Raw genomic sequence first — 22657 nt, forward strand, 5'->3', positions numbered from 1 at the left:
CAAGAGGTAGGAAGTTAATGATCGGGAGCTCTAAGTCCAAGTGACTTACTTGAGGGATGGGATTTTTATTTTATGCAAGCATATCTCCTAAAATTCATCATTTTGAAGTGGGTAGCAAGTGAGACCAGAATTATTTTTCTGATTATGGTAACTCATTTTTCAACCATACCATCAGTCTGGTCCTGTCAATCACTACAAGCTGATATGGGATGGAAGTGAAAATTCTCAAACAGTATAATGTGCAAGAGAAACACTACTGAGAAATTAAGCTTTCAGAAAAGCATAAAAAGAAAGGAAAATACAAATTAGTCTATTCAACATCTAAAGAGGCTCTGGAAGTGATTACCAGAGAGAAAAAGGCAAGGTTATATAAGGCGAAAATAAGAAAGATTTAAATTTTGGGGTGTAACATTTCTAAAATTCAGTTCTCTAAAGAGAGCAGCTGACATTTGGTGAGACAGCAAGTTTCTAGGGAAACGTACATCATGCTCACTCAGAGAGGCTTATTTTGTTACAGTTCACAGAACCACCGAGTCATCGAGGTTCAAAGCATCTCTGGAGATCACCTGTTCCAAGGCCTCTGCTCTGATCAGGGGCAGCTAAATTAGTCTTCTCAGGGCCATGGCCAAGCAGGTTTTAAGTACCTCCAAAAATGGAGAGACCACAATCTCTTTGGGCAATCTATGATCATCCTCACAGGAAAAAAAACAAAACCAAACAAAAAACACCCCACAGTTATTTTGAATGTTTAAATGGAATTTCCTGTATTTTAATTTGTGCCTATTGTTTCTTTCTCCATGTCCCCTTAATTTGAGATAACAGTCCTATGATAGGAACTCTGAGTCTAGTGAATTAGTGTACATTCATGCATGCACATGCTTCCACTTGTGCAAAAGAACACAGGGCTATTGAAAATGCCAGAATATACTTCTCCTATGCATACTTATTTGTATGCCACATTATTTCATTTTGCCTTATTGTGTCTAGATGAAGTTATCCATATACTCAGTATACAAAATTATGCTCATTCATCAAAAGAGTAAGACAGTTGCAGCATTATTTATTCTAATCATTTGCTAAAATCTTGGTTTCTGCCCCTTTCATTTTATGAAAAATTACAGGCAATGGGTGTTTAAATGTTGTAACTTATCCCCAGTTAAGACTCTGAGAGTGAAGACTTGAACACAAATCAGACAGACAGGGGCTGCAGATTTTGCTTCTAAAAAATGAAAAAGATTTCCCCATGAAGATATCTACACACAAAAAAAGTCATTGAGGAAACATGCCAGCAGACCTGGACACTCTGACTCCTCCCTGATTCGCATCCAGTGACTGTTTCCCCTGAAATGCATAAACACTGGAAACAGGCTGTTAACCATATCTTCCCTAGTCATGTCATAGCAGGTAGATTATCGAGTAACACATTCCTTTCCCTCCCTCTCCTACTCATGTGAGAACTCCTGCATTCCCTGCTAATCATGGACCGTGTTCCATCAGCTGTGAATTTGGGGCTGCAGCCACCACTGACTGGCCCAGCTATCAGGGTTGATGCCAACTCCACTGGCACATGTGGGGCATACTCGGGGCCTGCCATAAAGGGACATGGCATGAGAGACTGCTGCGGCACAGCCAGCTCTGCTTCTGCATTCAAAAGAACTTTTAGGGTGAGTGGTAAAAACCTGATGGGTGAGGTTTCCCAGACTGCACATTGTTATAATGAAGTGCCTGGGCTTAGAAAAACTCCATTTGAGACAAGTGTTTTTATCCCTATGGGTGTTTGATCTTGCCTTTGGGGCCTGATCCAGCGCTTATTTCCAAGGGTCCAACAGGCTACAGTGAGTTTATTGAGCCCTAATATCTGCCAGGAGCTTAATCCGTTTTATGAGATCTTTAGCACCTTCTGCCCCTACTTCACAAGGGATGCTCCGCTCTTTCCACAGTCTGGATTGGGTACTCCAGCATTTAGATTCCTTGCTGAGCATTTCTGAAACAAGCCATAGAGATTCTGTATTCTTGCTTACTTTCAAATAGCTGAAGTCTTTACAGTTGCTTTTGTTTCACAGACTCGGGGCTGTTATATTATTTGTGTGTAGCTGAAAGGGGTCCGTGAATATTCCTGATGAAAGAACAGATTAAAATAAGATGGTACATATTTGCTGCCTACATGTGTTTTCCAAGGAATACTCACAAAACAGTAATGTGTGCACAGGATGTGCACAGGGATGTTGAGGGTGTTGAGGTCTGCAACATGGTGATTGATAGCGCATGGCTGCAATAAACCAACACGTTACTTTGGTATTTGTGTGTTCTTTAATGAATATGCAATAAGGAAGCTAAGAAAGAGACCTAATCTCAGAACTCTCAACCCATCTTTTTACAAGTTTCTAATTTATACATTTAATATGTTTCTTCCCATTAATGCTTTCTTTCATGCAGACCTGCTAAACCCAGTATTTAGAAGCTTTTAAACAGTGTAGCAAATCTGATAACTGTTCATATAACATTTTCTGCAGAAATTACCATAAAACACTATAGAAACAGACCAGTCATTGAAGCTGACCCATAGAAGGCAAGCCTCAGCTAAAGTGGCAGAGTGCTAGAACCTTGAATTGCAATTGCTCCCAGCTTGCAGAGCTGTAATGTTGAATTCACTAGGTCTTTGCAACCTAGAAAGAGAAAATCCTGAATGCCCAGATAGCACTCAACATGTGGCTATTGTGCAATGATGTGGGAGGGAAAATGAAGCTGATTTTGTAGGAATGTAAGTTTTTATTTTTTTAAGAGCTTCACAACCTTTCAGAAGGACTTAAGAATCATCATTATAGACCTTCTCTCACAGATTGTTATAATGTCAGTTCCTCACAGCAATACTCCAGCAATCATCTAACTCTTTAGGCTAGTATCAGCCAGTATTTTAAGACTACAGGAACACCGCATCAATCAGAACAGGAAAACTGTGTTTTCCTCTTACAAGATTTAGATTTACGAACAAGAAAAGCAGTTGTGCTTGAAAGAGGAAGGACTTAGCAAGAAAGAGGAATAAGCCTCTTGTGAAACTGAAAATCACTCCTTAGAGTCAACAAAGCACGAGGCTGCACCTTGCGTAATACCTTAAAAGGCTGAGGTCCACTAGCTGGATCCTTTTTTTCTGCTGGGCTGTTAATGCCCTCTTCAGGATTTCTAGTGAAATGAATAGACAAGCACTAGTAAGATTTGTTTATACTTATTCAGGTAGTTCACACAATTGTAGCTGGTAGAGAGGCTTGTTTCCAGAAAAGCCAAAGGGATAAGCAGAGGGAACAGTACCAAACCAGGAAAAAAGTATTGGCTGAACTTATATTCAGGTTGCTCAGTAAGAAAATGTGGTTTAATGTTTGAAAAAATATTTGAAGAACTGCACCTTCACAGCTGCAGTAGGCAAAATGCAATTTGAGCACTCAGGAGAGTGAAAGGAGGCAGACGGAATGTTTGAGAGGCAAAAGGATAAATAATTACAGGAGCTGACGAAGCACCTTGAGAACAATGTCAGAATTCTGCTATTCTTCCAGATTCAGCTGTCCCCAGGCAGAGCAGAAGCTGAGCTCAGAAATGAATCCTTCAGGATCTTATAATCAGAGTTCATAGCTCCACTGTACTGAAATACTCATTGCTAGCATCTCAAAATATGCTTGCTCAACATGCAGGAAGGCATAATGCACATGAAAATCTCTCTGACCCAGCTGTAGGCAGGCCTCTTAAGTTTATTGGGGTTGCTGACACTCCTGAAGTTTATTTTGCTGGTGCTGCCGGTTTTGTTGCAACCTGCATGTCCTCAAGCTTTGCGACTTAAACCACAATGTTTTTCCTCTAAATCACACATGGTTTTGGTACTCATTAATGTACTGAAATGAGTGAGTATTGCTTTGTCAAAACTTAAGAACCAAGAAGATTGGTCAAGAAAATTTTGTTTGTGCAAGGTAAATCTACGATTAGGCTTTCTGTGCCTCCATTTGGCTTCAAAAAAAACCCCAGAGGCTGAAAATTTAATGCCATCTGGGTTACAACAGTTCAGGAAAACCAAACGCTGTGATAATCTTCAGTAAAGCTGGCCATACTGTCATCATGCCCAACAGCCCACAAAGCTCATCTAGGGTTTCTGATAGCTCTGTGATGTGGATTTACTATTTGGATGACACTGATGAGACTTCAATGAGGGTCAGTGTGGGCCTTCAGCACAGTTGTATGCTCACAATGCTCACTAGAGCTGAGCCCAAGACAAGAGAACCAGCCCAGCACGTTTCCTGACCTCCTGCTGCTTCTGTGTGCAGGGCTGGATGTGGTCAGATGTAAGACTCAGCTGTTAAAGTGCCTGCAGATTTAAGCCAACCTGCTCAGTATGTGAAGACAGGAGATGCACTTGCACAGCCCACAGACCAATTCCCAAGTGAGCTAGCTCTGTGACTGTCAGCTGCCAGACCGTTTCCAGGCAGTTTAAACAAGACCAGTATGGGCATAAGAGCCAGAGCAAGACTCAAGACATTAATTCCTGGCAAATATATAGTGGCCTGAGTTTGGAGCTATCTGATCATGTGAAGGCAGGAATCAGCTGTAATGCACAGTATGCTTAGATGAGGCTCATAGAAAGACGCTTTGTAGCAAAATTGCATCATGTCATCAAGCCTTGCAGAGTGAGACAGCACACTTTTTGTGCATCTGTTGTTGGTGTGACAAGCTCTGTTCTGACAGACTTACTGTGCACATAATCAGAAAACTCCATGAATAATAGCATAAGTATGCACAGCTTCCACTTCAGAACTAAGCTCACTCCTGGCTTTACCACTGTGTTTGCTCTATCAGCTAGGGAAAAGACATTAGGAGGGCAAGACCCCGCACTCTCACCATCCATCCTGACCACTTCTGAATATGTCTGAAGTAGCTGTAAGTTCAAAACACAAGCTTGTAATGGGTCATCCTTCAGGAGCACAGGGTCCTTTCCCTGCTCTCTGCAGTGGGAGGAAGCACTTAACAGAGTTACTCTAAGATCCCAGCATGGTTATTTTTACTCTCAGGATACAAAGTCCTGGTAGCATAATGTACAGACCTCATTATTTTTGCAGTTGGTCAGAAATCTAGGAGAATTTTTTTCCGTCCATCTAAAGATTCTTACATACAGTATTGCAGGGTACAAATAACATGTAAATAATTCATGTGAAGTGCTATCAAAACCCACCATAACCTCAACACAAAGGCTTATTGCTGCACAGAGGCTTTGAGATATTTTTTCCTGCAGAGAAGCTGGATGGTAGGAAATAACTACCCTTACGTACCTCGAAGCTTTGGGATCCCAAATGACGATGTCAGCATCAGAACCCACAGCAATTCTCCCCTTCTTTGGGTAAAGGTTAAAAATTTTTGCTGCATTTGTGCTGGTAACAGCTACAAATCTGTTTTCATCCATTTTTCCACTGTGCTGCACAAGAGTACACAAAAGCAAACTCATTACTTTTTAAAACAAGGAATGAAACAAATGTTCCTGTTATTGAAAAGGGTAGGATGAACGACAGATCTCCGCCAGCATCACATCAATATTTTTTTAATGTCATACTGAAGAGTTTAAAAGAAATAAAAATAACTGAGATGCAGAAACTGCAATGTACATTCACTGAATACTATAACCTTATTTTACTTTATCCCACAGCAAAAGGAAAAAAGACAACTTTACATCCAAACTTTTGTGGATCCAGTCCCAAGTCACCTGAAATAAATTTTTTTATCTGGCTTTTCATCTGTAGTCCTGCTCAGCAGTCTCCTCAGGAGACATAGCATCTCTCATAACAAGTATCTAGGTTTTACAAAATGGTGAGACAGTATAAGGAGAGCCTAGAAGATGATAAAGGAGAGGTAAGGCACAATGTGTAACATAGGAAAGGTGATTTGCAAATGTCTTCAGCAGTAACGCAGAGGATAGAACCCTTCAGTAAAAGTTTGAGAACAAGCAGAATAAAAATCAGATTTGCTGATGTGACACATCAGCAAAATGGCAAATAATAAGGAATATAAATGCGTCTTGGGACTGTTCACTGCTACATAACTAGTTTTATTCCAACCTCTGTGACTGTTCTTTGCTTGGAAAGCCAGATACACTGGCAGACATACTGCATAGGTCAGTCTAGGAATCAGAATGTCATAAAAATGTGTTTGTATGGTGGCCTTTGAGCATCTAAGAAGAAAAGCATGAGTGGTGAACACTGCTTTTCTAACTAATGGTGTATGGGAAGGGAGGAAAGCTTTCCACACAAATTCTCACACCTGTGTAATATTTTACAAGTTAGAAAAGAGAGGATATTCCTGATTGAAGAACATTCTGAAAAATTATCTTGCCCAACAAGATGGACTGTTCAAAAGCAGCGCTGGTGTATATATTCATGTCGTACTTTCATACTAACCACAAGCTCAATTACATTCCAGTTTCCACAATAAATAATCACACTAGAGCTATGCCACAGGTGAGTATAGGCAGAAGTCTGCTTTGTACATGGCAACTTGAGTGGAATCCCAAATCAGATAAAAAGAGAGATTCTGAACCACATCCTTACCAAGTTAGATAATTCTACAGTGACAAATAAACATGCCTTGCAGTGCGTTATCAATAAGACTTCACTATTGCAAGACAACTTACTAATAATAGAAAGTTGAACAAGAGCCTCCAGAACTTAACACTATTGTATTAGCCAGAGCAATCCTAACATCCAGTAAGCAGCAGATCCCTCACCAGACTGCCTCCCCTCCCCTCCCTGTCCCCCATCAGACTACCCCATACCCAAAAAACCTGGCCATTAGCTTTGTATTTATATTTGTTTAGGGCCTGAAGGGCATTGTCCTGAAAAGCACTGAACATTCTTATGTTGGCACTGACAATATGAAGTCAATGGGACTTGAAGGTGCTTATCTCACCATATCACAGGACTGAGCCATATGTTAGAGTAGCATTTCTTATCCCTAGCTTTTTTCCTCTGGTTGAAAACACAAATTAGAAGTTGACAGGCACACACCCAGTGCAGAAGCTTCTCCAACAGCTAAGTTTGAGAGAGATCAAAGAGGAAAAAATATAGAACTGACCAAGTTGAAACTGTGGATAACTCCTTCTACTTTCCTTTCACTTGTTAAAAGAAATGCTGCAAGTAAATTTACTGTGCACTACTGCTGAAACTATAGCAGTCCTTTGCTTCTAAACTACGGAAATGATTCTGTTGTGATGTATTTTAAAAACTAAGAATCTTCTACCTCCGAGGACCATAAAGTGAGAGATAGATAGTAAGATAGTAAGCACTCTATCATGGTATTTTATCAAAGGATTTATACTATGATATATACACCTGATAAAACTGGAGGGTTGATAACTGCTGAAAGATTATATTTTATTGGAGAAATCAATTACTTCCATGTTCATATATATTGATGTCATGGTTTAAGCCCAGCCATGCAGCCGCTCACCCACTCTCTCCCCTTCTTCCTCCCCTGCTCCTGAAGGGATGGCGAGGAGAATCATAAGAATGTAACTCCCACAGGTTGAGATAAGAACAGTCCATTGACTAAGGTATAATACAAAATTACTACTACTACTTCTCCTAATAATGCTAAGGCAAATAACAAAGGGAGAGAATATGAAACTAAAAGGGGAAAAACCCAATAAACACAAGTGATGCACAATACAATTGCCCACCACCTCTCAACTGATACCCAGCCCGACCCGAGCAGCGACAGGTCCCTTCCGGGTGACACCCCCCAGTTTATATAACAGGCATGATGTGCGGTGGTATGGAATACCCCTTTGGCTAGTTTGGGTCAGGTATCCTGTCTCTGCTCTCTTCTGGCTTCTTGTGCCCCTCCTCACTGGCAGAGCATGAGAGAGGGAAAAGTCCTTCATCAGGGTAAGCATCACTTAGCAACAACTAAAACACTGGTGTGTTATCAATCAGCATTGTTCTCAGACTAAAGCCAAAACACAGCACTGCACCAGCTACTAGGAAGGTACCCTGGGTTCAGCAGTAGCAATCATTTTTCTCCTTAGTACCTGGTGCAGTGCTGTGTTTTTGACTTTCAGCCTGGGAACAATGCTGACAACACCGATGTTTTTAGTTGCATGCTCAGTAATGTTTACTCTGAACAGGACTTTCTGAGTCTCATGCTCTGCCAGGGAGGAGGGGAAGATGGAAGGAAGCAGAGACAGGACACCTGACCCAAACTAGCCAAAGAGGTATTCCATACCACAGCGCGTCATGCCCAGTATATAAACTGGGGGCAGTTACCCGGAAGGGTTAGATCACTGCTCAGTAGGGCTGGGTATTGGTCGGTGGGTGGTGAGCAGTTGTATTCTTTTCTGTTGTTATTTCCCTTATCATTATTATTATTGGTGGTAGAAGCAGTGGTTTGTGTTATACCTTGGTTACTGGACTGTTCTTATCTCAACCCATGGGAGTTACATTCTTTTGATTTTCCTCCCCATACCTCTGGGAGCAGGGGGGAGGAAGGGGGAGGAGTGAGAGAGCAGCTGTGTGGCTCTGAATTACGGCTGAGCTTAAACCACAACAGAAGGAGGAAACTAACTGTTACAGCCAAACCCAGAAAATTGATATACTTACAACGCCTTTTTCCCATATGACTGACATCCTATCTTCCACACCATTCACTCCATTAGGGATTTTTGTGAAGTCATCCTTCCCCTGAGCTTTCTGGCATGTGTCAAAGGTGCAGTTGTCAGTCCCTGTCACAGATAGGTCATCACTATGGAGAGATAAAAGTTCTTTATGAAATAGAGCATGTAGCAGACAGTGCCACATGGGAAAAACCATTGCAAAGCTTGGTAGATCCAGACATCCATGCTACAAGAAAAAACTGGTATGTCCTTCCTTCTTGTCTTCAGTCCCATCCTCCAAGAGTAGCTCCACAGTACAGCCAGTTCCCCTGTAAAGTAGTCTCTTCTTCAGAAACCCCTCAGAAGAAACCAATCAGCAAAAATAACACTTTTACTTTGGATATAACAAAAGTGTTCCACAAATGGAGGACTAACACACTTTGCCCAGAGTAAGGGGCTTGGTTCCATCCTCAGGGCAATTTTAGACTGAGTCACTCTATATACCCTTTGAAATTGCCGCAGACCTGCACAACCATCAGCCAGTGTTCAGGCATACCTTCACACACTGGTCAAATTCAGCCCTTTTGTGGAGTTAAGCTTCATTGGTAATGAAATACCAGCAAACCACACATGCCATTAACTGCAGGTATCTGAAGGATACTTCTATTCCTACTTCCTTCTGAAAGGAGAAGTGGATAACTTACATCTACTTTCAGAAGTCAGCAGGCTTAGTTTTTATATAGCATCCAAATTTCAAGTGAAAAAGGGAGCTGATAACAAAACCCAGAACCTCTAGCTGTGACTCCACTTTTTACACATTTCCCACTGACTTACAACCATACTGTCTCTCTGGTCATGTTTCAATTTTTGATGCAGTATTAGCAAGGCAAGACTTATTGATTAAAATCATTGGGGACAGAGGCCACAAGAGTCCAGAGAAACAAAATCTGAACACTTTCTAATTACCACAACAAAAAATGTTTTTCATCTATGCTTTCACCTTCTATTTCTCCTTCCTGATAGTGTTAACACCCTGTACTTAGAAAATCTCCAGGGCATCAACCTGTTATTATATACTACAGACAGAATTTGCTGTGTATTTCGGCATCAGCTGTCACTGTTTGTTCATCTGCTTACTTGGCCAGTAAGTTCATGAGGAAACCAGGAGTAGATGGATCTGGTCTCAGTGGAGGTCCCATGACATATGCTGCAGCATGAGCCCAGTCTTTATTCCAGTAGTTGGTGCCATCGGTGCCAAGACTAGCAGCAATAGGCTCCCCATAAACCACCTTTCCTAAAAAATATAAAGCAATAGTATCATCATCAAACAACATAAAAATGCATATCTTGTGTTTTCGCTGTTGCGGATCTTTTTGATGACAATGGATCTAAATTTGAGGAAGTGTTTCAAATTAAACACTAACATACAGAAGGACATAATAACCTATAACACAGCCTCTCTGTTCTGAACATTCTGCTGGTGATCTCTGAATATACTTCCTCATAAGAACATTGCTTGGCCAGGTTTTTTAATGAAATTGGTGACAGATATATTATAATGGGGTTTACACATTGTTTGCTAGGCCTGTGATTGAGATTTCAAAAGGAACACAGTCCTCAGTTGCATTAATTATTTTCAAGATCCATAAATTTCTTGGTAGTGCCTGTTTGGTGTTCTGAAATTATTGACTATGTAAGTAAGTTAATACATACAGCATACAGACTTTGCAAGGTGATACTTTTAATCATCTGGCTATAGTTGTTCCAGGAAGAACAATATGGCACAAGACATAAACTAAAGAATGTAAAAACATTTCCTAAATGAAAAACTATCAATAATTTTAAATGTTATCTCCCAAATTTTAATCTTTAGCTCTTGCCGCATGATTCCTCAGAAGAGGACACCAACCCACACCCGCTGTTAGCCTTTGGATGGAGCTAATATTTTCACTATTTTTTCCTCCTAGGAAACATAGGTTTGAAACCCATCAGAACAAGATAGGAAATGAAACAAGATGTTTCACTCCCTCAGGAGGTGGTCCAGCCACTTTGCAGTTCTGTAGGTGACTGGTGATACTGCCCCTGACTGTGATGGTCTCCAAAGAAGCAAAGCAAGGACTTCACACACACCCTCATAGGCTGCTTGTTGCTGGCTACAGGCAGCCTTTGCTGGATATCAGCAAGGATCCCTGCAGACAGTAGGTATCCTGCTGTGGATCCCAGATTTCACTTGAGGCACAATTTTTACTAGAACTAACACTGTATTACCCCGGCAGCGGCTCAGCTGGTAATGGCTTGATAATACAAGACAATGAACTTTCTCTGGCTTCCTGTGTGTAAGTAAATCAAACATTCACAGTGCTGATGGAAAACATAGCAAACCTTTGCAGATTTCTCTCTGTATATTATATTCTGGTGTTTCCATGAATTACTGAATTATAACTGCTACACTGGCACAGCTCACTACCATGGGACTCAGTTCTTTTCAAAATATGTTTCCCACTGCAATAGTGCCATTCCTTAAACCTCCTGTGTTAGACTTGCAAAAAGTCCTCATATAATTTCAACCTCATAGTTCTACCATCATTTCTACAAGGTTTAAAGACCTGCCCTGACATTGTACTGTACATCAACACCAAGTACTACATAGTATAACTTCTTCCATGACCTAAAGACTCCCTCTTAGCATTATTAACTTGCTATAACCATCTCAGCATGCTCTGACATGTCTGATACTTATGGTTTCATTTGGAGCATTCTAAGCTCCCAGTGCAAACTTATCTACATATATCACAGATTTACACTTGGACTTAAGGGTGAGACCACCACTATTGTTTGGACTTGAATTCACAACTTAAGCAGTTATTTACTGGTTTTTGCATCTTATTTACAAAACTTAAAGCACTGAATATGAGGCCATCCATAGATATGATACGGCTACTCTGAAAGAGGAGGTTTGAGTCAGATTAGTATTTTCCCAACTCAGAGCTGCTGCAGGAGTCAGGGGGATCTTGGCCTTCCCAGAGAAATTCCAAACACAGTATTGGAGAGCAGACTGAAACAAACCCTGATATACACAGAAACATCCTGCATATATAAACAATCTCCTATATTAACCTATTAGGCTTTTGACAGATTTTTCATAAGCAAAGTCAGTAGGAAGGGGATGGAGGGAAGTGTGTTGTGGTGGTATTTCCTACTATATCTAAACAAGCTAGAGAAACTTCCATTCAAGTTAAACCTGAACTATGAATCATTAGGACATAGCTATAAATAATAAAAGTTAAAATGATAGGAAAAGAGTAAATGTTTATCTTCCATAAATAATTTTCTTATCTCAGTTTTATAACATAAAACGAAAAGTCTCCAAGCTCACTTATATGCTGAGTCGATTTTAACTCATGTACCACAGCTGATGACAGTATTTCTGCAGTCAGAATTTGACCTGAGCAGCTCCCTTCATTCCCATGACTGGGAAGAAGTACAAGTAATTTCCTTGAGTGATTTTGAGTTTGAACACTGCTGTTTTAACAGACTACATCTGGACTCTTCTGCTGACTGTGCAATTTCTCACATTTCACTTGGACCGTGACTAGCCAGCCTGAAGGGTACAATAATATCAAGACAGATTCTACTTTAATCCAAATAACAAGGAAATTCTGAATTAAGGCTCTTTTAGCTCCATTGACAGCAAGGAAATTCTGCATTTAAGTTCTTCTAGCTCAATTGGCTTCTGCCTATAGGCAGAAAAGTGGAGTAATGCGGTAATAAATCAAGTCTTTCTATTTATTATGTTTTCCTTCATTCAATAAAAACAGCAAGCAGAAAGTGTTCTGAGCTGCTGGAAGACAGCTGTGGATTTAGTGACTTCTTCATCAGATGTCTAAACTGTCTGGCAAAACTGTTTTCACATGAGTTACTTTATAAGAAGGAAGAATGTGCAATTGTGTTTTATTCTACCACTTATCAGAACTCAGAGTTATAATCTTGAGAAACACCAACTAACATTCATGGGCTTGAAAAACTGGTCCCTGTGTGCTTATTCTAGTAAAAGTTTCAGAAGTACTTAAGATCATACAGGACATAAATACTGGCCAGCTATGATCTGAAAGAAACAGAACTGCAAGAAAAAGTTTATTGAATCAGGCATAGCATTGCATCAATTACACTACCTACAGTCTGGACCTGAGCTGCCCTGCATGAGCTGGCTGAACAGCCCACACTTTTTAGCTGCACTCCTGTGCAGCTTGACGGTCTGTATACTACCAGCTATGGACATGCCCTTCCTCTCACGAAGAGGAGACCTAAGCTGTGACTGGTGGTAGGAGGTACTAACTTTCTAAGTCTAAGCAAGCTTCTTGTAATCTGACCAAGTACATATTTTTCTATGCACTCTTTTAAAAGGGGAACCTTGTTTTAAAAGATTACTTTTAGTAAGACACTGCATTCCTTTATATCTACTTCAAGATACTGATCTGCATTAGAAAATCTTATTTCCTTAGCTGTAACAGCAATTGATCTCTAGTCTTTAGTACACTTAGAATTAAAGCATTTTTAAGTGGCAGTATAAACTGTATATCCGTATATCACATTTTTTAGCCTTGGTTCCCCATTGGCATTACTAGCCAAAGGAATGGGCCACATTAGTTTTCCTTGGTAAGTTCACATCAAGTAGTCCTAACAAGGACAGGGAGCTGCACTGACTGACACCAGCACTCTGCAGCCTTGTCTTCTCATTTTAGGAAAGACTTTACACAATAAAAAGCAGAGGATCCTCTTTGTCTTCCCACTCAAGTGAACAAGACTGTTATGCACACAGAGATATCAGAAAGCCCATCTGTGGAATCAGACAGTTCCTCTACCTATTCGAGCAAGATTCAAGATCATGTTTTTGCACAGGGATGAAGAAACAACCCACTGAGACAAGCAAGAACAGTTCTCACAGAGAGGTGCTCGTTTTGGCCCTCTCAAGTGGTGAACTATAGACCCATTGCTTTCGGCAAACAGACTGGTAGGGCCCCAGAAAAAGAACAGGATGGGGACTTCTGTTAACCTGTACCTCTCACGGTCACAACACAGAAATCTTCGATTTCCTGTTGGATATTCAGCAGCACTGTAGCTGTACTGAGGTACATGAAAAGCATGCTGCTACAATCTGCAGATTTCCTTCTGTAAGTGGTGTTGCTAAAGATCAGAGCAGACATAGATGGGACTTTGGCATGGAGGAGAGAAGGCAGTTACTTAAGTTATTTCCCTAAAGTTTGCTTATTGTAGTATAAGAACTAGTATCCCTTTACAGTCTGTATGACTGATTTTAGCTTTTAAGGTCTGAGCCATACCTCACTGAAGACAACCGAATTATGTGTACTGTCTTCAGTAAACTGTATCAGGCCTTTGGTCTCCAGCTAAATGAGGGACAAAAAAGAATTGGGCTCTGACTTATATTTTTTACTATGAAAAGTACCAACCCACAGAATTCGAGAAGTAATGCTTCAATTCTGGTATCACACTGTCACCCAGAAAGTAGACTACGCTCACTGAAGAGCCATCTCTCCCCTTCTGAGGTCAGTGATGGAAGAGGAAGGGATATCAATCTTCCTCTGACATAGGCAGAGATGAATATGCACCCACACACTGTACTTCATGCTTGAAACTAACATGAAAAATTCCACAACTGTAAATAGTAGGAAGCTAGCAACAAGAGACGGAGAAATAATCTTGAAAACATGAATAAACATGAATAAAGCATTATAGTGAATATTTCAAATGCTGGGGAGACTTATGATATGTAAGATTTTACACAGCTTTTATATAAAGATGGTTTTAACCTGTTCAAGCTGAATATCTTTCCATAAAATATTTGGGCTTTGTTTATGTCATTCATACAATACTTTGAGAATTTTTTTTTTTTTTTTGCCTGGAACTCCTTGTTTTGTACCACTACTTTTAACTGAAGAATGGAAAATAACTTGTACTGAAACTAACAGCAATGAATTTCTAATTGACAGAAATTACACAGATGGGTCCCATCAAAAACTGTAATTGTTGTAACTATCTTTGTGGTACACTAGCTGTCTTTCAAAATGTCTTACTCAGTCCTAGATTTTTGTTTCCTAAACAGTAATACATCCATGAAAATAGAAATTAATTATGGAGCGATGCTATGCATTACTGTGCACAAAGGCAAGCATCGGTGACTCTGACCACATCAACCTGGGAAACTACAAAATTTAATTTGTACCACAATAAGAGTTAAGTTGTACTAAATTCTTCATTTTGCACATTGAAGAAGAGTACATATATCAAGTTAGTTATCAAACTGGCACTGGAGACTGTTCTTACAACAAAGCCTAACAATATTTTACAGCATTTATGATCAGCATAGTACTTTTTAGTTGAATAGTGTGTTATAAACCACCATCTCACATCTTAGCTCTTTCATGTTCACAGCCAGTGTTTTATCTTTAATGCTCTTGTAGTTAATGTTGACATCACGCATGTGAATGTATAAATAACCATACACTGATGGATACAATTCACATCACTGTCATCTAGTGGAGGAATCTAATACAGCACAGTACTGAGAGATGAGCTGGTAAAAAATATTCTGGTAGTTTCCTTTATAAACTTGAATTACTGATAAGTCTTACTAGAAGTCATAATCAGTGCATATTCTACATACATACATCATTCTATATTATAGAATCATAGATCATAGAATAGTTAGGGTTGGAAAGCACCTTAAGATCACCTAGTTCCAACCCCCCTGCCATGGGCAGGGACACCTCACACTAAACCATGTCACCCAATGCTCTGTCCAACCTGGCCTTGAACACCGCCACGGGTGGAGCATTCACAATTTCCTTGGGCAACCCATTCTAGTGCCTCACCACCCTCACAGGAAAGAACTTCTTCCTTATAGCCAATCTAAACTTCCCCTGTTTAAGTTTGAACCCGTTACCCCTTGTCCTTACCACTACAGTCCCTAATGAAGAGTCCCTCCCCAGCATCCTTATAGGCCCCCTTCAGATACTAGAAGGCTGCTATGAGGTCTCCACGCAGCCTTCTCTTCTCCAGGCTGAACAGCCCCAACTTTCTCAGCCTGTCTTCATACAGGAGGTGCTCCAGTCCCCTGATCATCCTCGTGGCCCTCCTCTGGACTTGTTCCATCAGTTCCATGTCCTTTTTATGTTGAGGACACCAGAACTGCACACAATACTCCAGGTGAGGTCTCACAAGAGCAGAGTAGAGGGGCAGGATCACCTCCTTCGCCCTGCTGGTCACGCTCCTTTTAATGCAGCCCAGGATACGGTTGGCTTTCTGGGCTGCGAGCGCACACTGCAGCCGGCTCATGTTCATTTTCTCATTGACCAACACCCCCAAGTCCTTCTCCACGGGGCTGCTCTGAATCTCTTCTCTGCCCAACCTGTAGCTGTGCCTGCTATTGCCCCGACCCAGGTGTGGGACCTTGCACCTGGCTTGGTTAAACTTCATAAGGTTGTCACCAGCCCATCTCAGAAGTGTCAGGGTCCCTCTGAATGCATTCCTTCCCTCAGCGTATCAACCGAGCCACACAGTGGTTCACACAATTAGCGCAAGGGTTTCATGCACTTTGGTCAAGCTCTCATACTCCACATTTTGCTATTAATAATCTGCACCCGCTGTGTAAGAATTATCTAAAGGCAAGAAATAAGGAAACTGAGGTCTGTATGCAACTAATGTAAGGTCAGATAATGAGGACATATATTCCATAAAGTTTTAGGCCCTCCAAATCATGGGCTTCTGTCCTGCTTCTTCCACCCATATAATGTCTCCTCACAGTGCTGTGGTTCCACAGGCTGCCCTGGTTAGATGAACCCACAGATAAGGAGGTAAAAACATCCTGAATCCCTACATCTTTCAGGCTGCTTCTAGCCTGCCCAACAGACAGTTGAGAGGGTCAGGCTTTCCTTGGCTGACCAGAACTATTTATAAACCTTACAGCGCATGACCTGAGAAACCCTTCCCTGACAGAGTCAATGCTTTCAGATGTTGCCATCATCACCATGATTTCTAAGTGCCCAGTAAATAGGAATCCTTGTCATGTCACGGCACTATCTGCAAAAAGATGGTGTGGTCCCTGTTGTAGAATTTCTCATCTAAATAGCTGGTAAAGGGCTGCAGATTATAACTCAAGGAAGAGGAAAAAAAGAGTACATTTTGCCTTAGACTGTCGCATAATTTTGAAAGCATCTTGGAGGTACAACACAAAGGAAAAAAAAGTTTGCTCTGGGGAGAATGGAAAGTCTCAATCCCAGCTGGTGTTCTGCCACATCGCTTAACAGTCTTTGGGCCCCACGAAACACACACAGTTTAGACGTCCCACTCCAAGAAATTTACTCAAGTTCTGAGGGTTATGGCACCCATGACAAGTAGAATACTAATGCTATATTTTCCACGACCCTTTCTCCAATGCCATAACCCAAACACAAAAGAATTAGGACTTTTACCTTCTCTTCGTGCATTACTTATCAATTTTCCTGCAGATTTACTCATTACATGGACTACAAAAAGGGGGCAGTTTACAGCATTTGCTATGGAAATTGCTCTTTGTGTAGCTTCAGCTTCCACTTCTTCAGGACGAGATAGTGCATGCCCCTCAGGGCCAGTTATTCCCATTGCCAGCATCTTCTTTGCACCCTAAACACACACAAAACCATGTAAGAGTCAGATACAGTGCAACCATGGTGTCACGAACTTGCCGCTGGCCAAATGGATCCTAAATGAGCCACTATAGCTAGCTTGAGGGAAAAAAAAAAACAAACCAACTAACAAAAAACAACAAACAAGGTAGTTATGATTTTTTTTCAAAGGAACTTATTGTTTTGTTATCTGAAGTCGAATATGTCTCTTTATAATCACAGGTCTCAGAATACCTAAGTGACTTTAGAGAACACACTCTACAAGCTTTCAGGGATAAATCACCCATTTGAAAGCCCTACCCCTCTCTCAATATGTACCCTTAAATGATCCCAGCCACTGAGGTGACAATACTAACCCCTCACTGGAAAGAAAAAAGAAAGATCTTTACTAGAGCACAGATACACATCCAGAGCCTTCAAATGAGGCACCACAGTTATAAGAGGCATGAGATTTTGACCCTACTATATTCCAGGAATTTATGCTTTGCTGATTTGAGATTACATAGCAATAAATTAATAATTTCTGTTATGGGAGCTGGGGCAGAGTCGAAGCACTACTGACTAGAATATTTTAAGAAACTCAAAGACATTGGCGTAGTTATACTTCCAGAGCCTCCACACAGCACTAAGATGGCAATAGCAAGTGTGAAGAGAGTCTAACTAGGCACAGAGTTAATAATCTTGTATAATGAAATTATAAGTATGAAGGGTGGGACTTTTGTGCCCAGTCAGTGAAGCTTTCTCCATACTTCTGGATTTGTTCCTGTTATATGACTATGTTTGGAGAGACCTAGGGCTAGGTATTACATACCTGATGTCTAAATACTTGGCTGAGTGTTCCCCCTTTGACTTCGTCTATGATCAGGCTCTGACTGTTGTTCTCTTTGTCAGTCAAGTATACATATATTGAAAGTATACATATTATATTGCAAGTATAACTCTCATAATAACAGGACCATTTGCCTCCTGTCTACCCTGGATCCAAGACTCAAGATTACAATTTCTTAGCTCACCACAAGCATCCTTTACAATCTTGGACATGAATGTTTGTCCTCAGTTCCCTGGAATTAAAATAGGGTAGAAAAGCCTTTCCCTGAGACACAGTGACAGCAACTAATACAGCTATTGAAGGGCTTATAAATGGCAACAGGACGGTTTATATTCTTGACTTTGATGGACAAAATGTCAAATGCTTACCTGTGCAATTAGCTCCCCATTCTCTGCATGGACTTGAGCAACTGCTCCAAGTTCCTTACAGCAGCAAAAAGCTTCATATAACTCCTCATCATTGAGCATATATATATCTTTATAGGCCATAAACATCTTGAAGGAGTTGATGCCTTTGTTTTGAACAAGAGTTTTCATTTCTTCCTTTACCTGAAAGACAGCAGTCTTTAAAAAACAACAATATTATATTTAACCTGTTAATAATTTTATAGAATGAAATCGCAATTATGAAGGGTGATCCTTTACTCACTCATCAAACGTATGCTTAGTCCAAACAGCCCAAGTCACATATTTAAAGACTGACTTTTATTATTCTTGTATAAAATTCATCCCTCATGCACATAAGCCAGTACCACTGCAGTGCAGATATTGAAGGTACAAGCTAATTGCAGGAAGGGAATGATTTTTACAAAAGAAAGCAAAGCAGCATTTCACTCCAAATAAACCTCTTGATGTTGAAAACACCCAATCCAATATTACAATCAACGTATTCAACGTATACAGTATGGAGTTTTGAGCAAAACTGATCTTCAAAGTTAGATCATAATAGGCTTCATCTTCTGTTAAATAACAGTGACAGAAAGTATCTCATGTCCTGAAGCTTTGTCCTGACTCTAAACAACATCACACAGCCTTTTGGAATGTTTTGTCATCAAGCAAAATGGCTCTAAACTCTAGAAGGAAGTGTGCTTTTCTGGTTGGTTTTGTTTTGTTTTGTTTTTTTTTTTGTTTTTTGTATGAACTCCTTGATAGGATTCCCTGCTTCTGCTGAGGTCTGTGAAGCCAGGCAAAACTTTATGTCCCAAAGAAAGAAAGATGCAGATTTTAGCCCAAAGGTCTCTTGTATAACCAGTTCTAGCTGGTCAGCTAGAACTAACCTAAACTATCCATTACCTAACTTTGGTTCTCCCTTCCCAGTAAAATGATGGTGACACTAACTCATGTGTATCTGCGATGCTATGACAATTTCCACAGGATGAATTCCTTTCAGAAAGTAAAACATTGTTTTTCATCTTGTCTGTAATTATCTGGTTGGATCTGCTAAGAAAGGTTTGATATAAAACTCAAGGAAATTTTCTGGACTTATCCAGAGGAGGGACGGGAGCATATCTTGAGTGGGAATAAATACCAAACACAAGATCCTGCTCTGGCACAAATATAGAGGCATGTCATTTATTTTCTTCTTTACTATTTAGTGTGGCTAAGGAAAAGCATTATAAAGAATGTATGTTTTTAATCAATCCTGTGGAGATGACAGCTAATTAAACCAGCATGAAATATCAGTCGTCTTTACCCAGATCTTTTACAGCTACAAAACATCAGACCTTTCTATTTCTTTCAATCTTGGACTTTAAAAAAAGTTAACTTCTTAACATAAACCAGAACATTTCATTGATTTACACCTCACTAGTTTTATTGGATTTTTCAGTACAATGCCACTGTTCTCTACGGAGGCGGTTTCAAACACACATTTCTCAGACTTCACTGGAGAATTTATTTTATGTCTTTGCTTTGAGCTAGAAGTTGCAGTCAGTCCATTTAGTGCTTAGTGCTCAGAATACCAAAGATGGAGTGTTTGGAGAGTGAAGGCTTTTGTTCATATATGTTAAAAGTTAAAAATCAGAGAAAGTACTCATATTTTAAAATGGAATTTACTTAATATATCTATGCACTGATGCACATCCTCTGAGGATCCAAAGTGGTCTTGTAAAACATGGGTCAGGTTCAGATAGACAGATGTCAATCACCTGAAAAGTTAATTTATTCAGTAAAGCTTTCAGGCTATCAGCAAATATTCACACAACAAGGATGATTTTCCAATATGTAAATTCCAAAAAGGTTGTTTGGATAATCTGACAGTCAAGTAACTATTGGTTGCAGTCCTGCTTTACTTTACGGAGATATTACTGCAGTCAGTAAAAACAAAAAAACACCAACACCACTAAAAAAAAACCCAAACAAACAAACAAACGAAACATCACAACCAAGACTCAACAGGAGCATAAGTTATCAAGGGTTCAAGAAATAAAAGGCAAAATTTATGCAAACATCTCTTACCCCCTCTAACTTGCCTGGTCTTGGTCTTGCACAACTGCTTCCTTTAACTTTGAGCAGCATTATCCAAAGACACAGGCTATCTGCAGGCTTCCTTTCTTTCTTTTTTTTTTCTGTTTTTTTTTTCAAACACATGTACTTTTAGAAGTGTTCGGACTATTTCAAATGTAGTTTTTACACACAAAAATGCTATTATACTGCCAGCAAGCTATATTTAGCACATAAGGACTAATTCAAAGCAGGTGTGGTACCGATTCATGGAATTGAAAATCAGCTGTTGTGTTTACCTTACTGCTCCACCATGTAACTGCCACATGCAGGGAATAATCACAGCAGACTTTAGGGTCTGCCCAGCTTTTCCATGTGTCGAAGGCTTCAATCAGAGAACATCCTTTGTGAGGGATGGCAAAGTCAATGATCATAGTGGTTCCTCCTGCTACAGCAGCCTGAAAGGGAGAAAGTTAATATTTAGTATTGGAGAGAATGCGGATTTCCTCCCACCCTCTCCGACTATATTGATACACTGAAAAGCCAAAACTCACTGAAGAGTTCCACTGAGTAAAGTCTGAACTTGCAAAATTACTGTGGAGATTAATTTTGCCTCCTTTGAGAAGGCTGTTCTCAAACAGGCATTCGGGAGAATCATGAGGAAATTCTCACACTGAAGGAGTTTTCACACATGTACAAAATCTTATGAAAAGTTTGGAGATGAGTGCGACATTGATGCATCACTGAGTTTCCTGAAACACATGGGATCACTGAGAAAGAAGAGCACCAGAAGACCATGGTCAACTTGAGAAATGCTTCTTTGGAGTCTATGTAGTTGAAGAAAAAAAAGCCTGTGTGACAGAAAAGTATTGAGGGGCAGATACAAAATGAAAAAGAACAGATTTGGTCTGAAAACCCACTTTGAAAATCCCCAAACTCTTGTCTAATACCAAATTATTACCTTTTTTCTTTTTCCTTTAAAGGATCTTTGTTAGTCATTTCCTCAGCTAACAGAAATTGACCCAATATAGAAATCCCTTTCTTGCAATTGTTGCAGCCTTCCAGACTGCCATAATGGTTGCAATTAGTCAGAGAAATTCTCTCTATTGCTCTGAACAACATCCCTTTGCACTTCAGAGACAACCAATTCAGAACAGATTCAAATTACTCTTCTTCTTTCTGGATCAGTTAACCCTTTCCTCTCTTTTACTTATCAATCAGAAATATAATTGTATATATGTCAGTACATTTTGCAAAGACGTTTAGAGAGTGACAAACATTTGTGAAGCTGGGATGAACTGAGCAAACATTTTCTCCAAGCGAAGGTGTTCAAACTGTAAATTATTTTTTTCCAACAAGACAGATTGCTTTCTTATTTTTTAAACAGGATTTAGAATTAATATTTATAGACTTGAAGAAAAAAAAAAGTCATGGGTTGCAAACTCCACTCAAATTCTCTTTTTTCCCCTAACATCTTTTTTTTCCTCTCTCTTGTCAGGAGAGGTATTCTGTGCCTTTATTTATTTGGCTGAACGGGTACATCTTGGCTAATCATTGCAGTTTATTTTGCAATAGTTGGAACACAGCTCTGTCTCTTGCCAGAATATTTCCAAGATGATGACCTTCAGTAAATAGCTCTGAACACATTCCACGCTTAGACTTGGGTTAAAAGGGTCCACAATATCTAACTTTCTGACATCTGACCACTTGGTTGGATCTCGAGTCTTCTCTTAGGCACTCTCTGCTCATCCTGTTTTGTGTATGCAGTCTCTGTTTTGCAGCTTCCCTTATCAGTGACTCAAAAAAGTTAATTCAAAAAACTTCAAACCTAAAAAATAAGAATACTACTTTCTTTTTTTGAAAGTTAGCACACAATTCGTCTTCCCTACTTTGGGACATGACAGTGCAGGCACCTATATTTGAGTTAGTCTTCATCTTTGTTTTTTTTTAAACAATGAAAGCATTTTAAGAATGCGATCACTAACACCTTACAAAGGCATCTTAAAAGAAAGCCACAGTCACTGCTGTTTCTTTTACATATTTCCTCCTTCAAAAAATCATCTTCTGGCTTCAAGTCACATTTGTCTGATTT

General features: G+C 40.0%; 1 protein-coding gene across 1 annotated transcript in view; it reads right to left on the reverse strand.

Annotated features, from left to right (window-relative positions):
* The window catches only part of DPYS (dihydropyrimidinase), a 32983-nt gene that overhangs the window by 7323 nt on the left and 3003 nt on the right, over positions 1 to 22657 (reverse strand). The window contains exons 4-9 of the mRNA XM_065669151.1: positions 20865 to 21023; positions 18493 to 18672; positions 17104 to 17293; positions 9752 to 9908; positions 8622 to 8763; positions 5307 to 5449 (exon numbers count right to left, since the gene is read on the reverse strand). Of these exons, the coding sequence (XP_065525223.1) occupies positions 5307 to 5449; positions 8622 to 8763; positions 9752 to 9908; positions 17104 to 17293; positions 18493 to 18672; positions 20865 to 21023 (971 nt within the window). The remainder of the gene's footprint in view (positions 1 to 5306; positions 5450 to 8621; positions 8764 to 9751; positions 9909 to 17103; positions 17294 to 18492; positions 18673 to 20864; positions 21024 to 22657) is intronic.

This window comes from Lathamus discolor, chromosome 2 (assembly GCF_037157495.1).
Source record: "Lathamus discolor isolate bLatDis1 chromosome 2, bLatDis1.hap1, whole genome shotgun sequence".
NCBI classification, from domain to species: domain Eukaryota; kingdom Metazoa; phylum Chordata; class Aves; order Psittaciformes; family Psittacidae; genus Lathamus; species Lathamus discolor.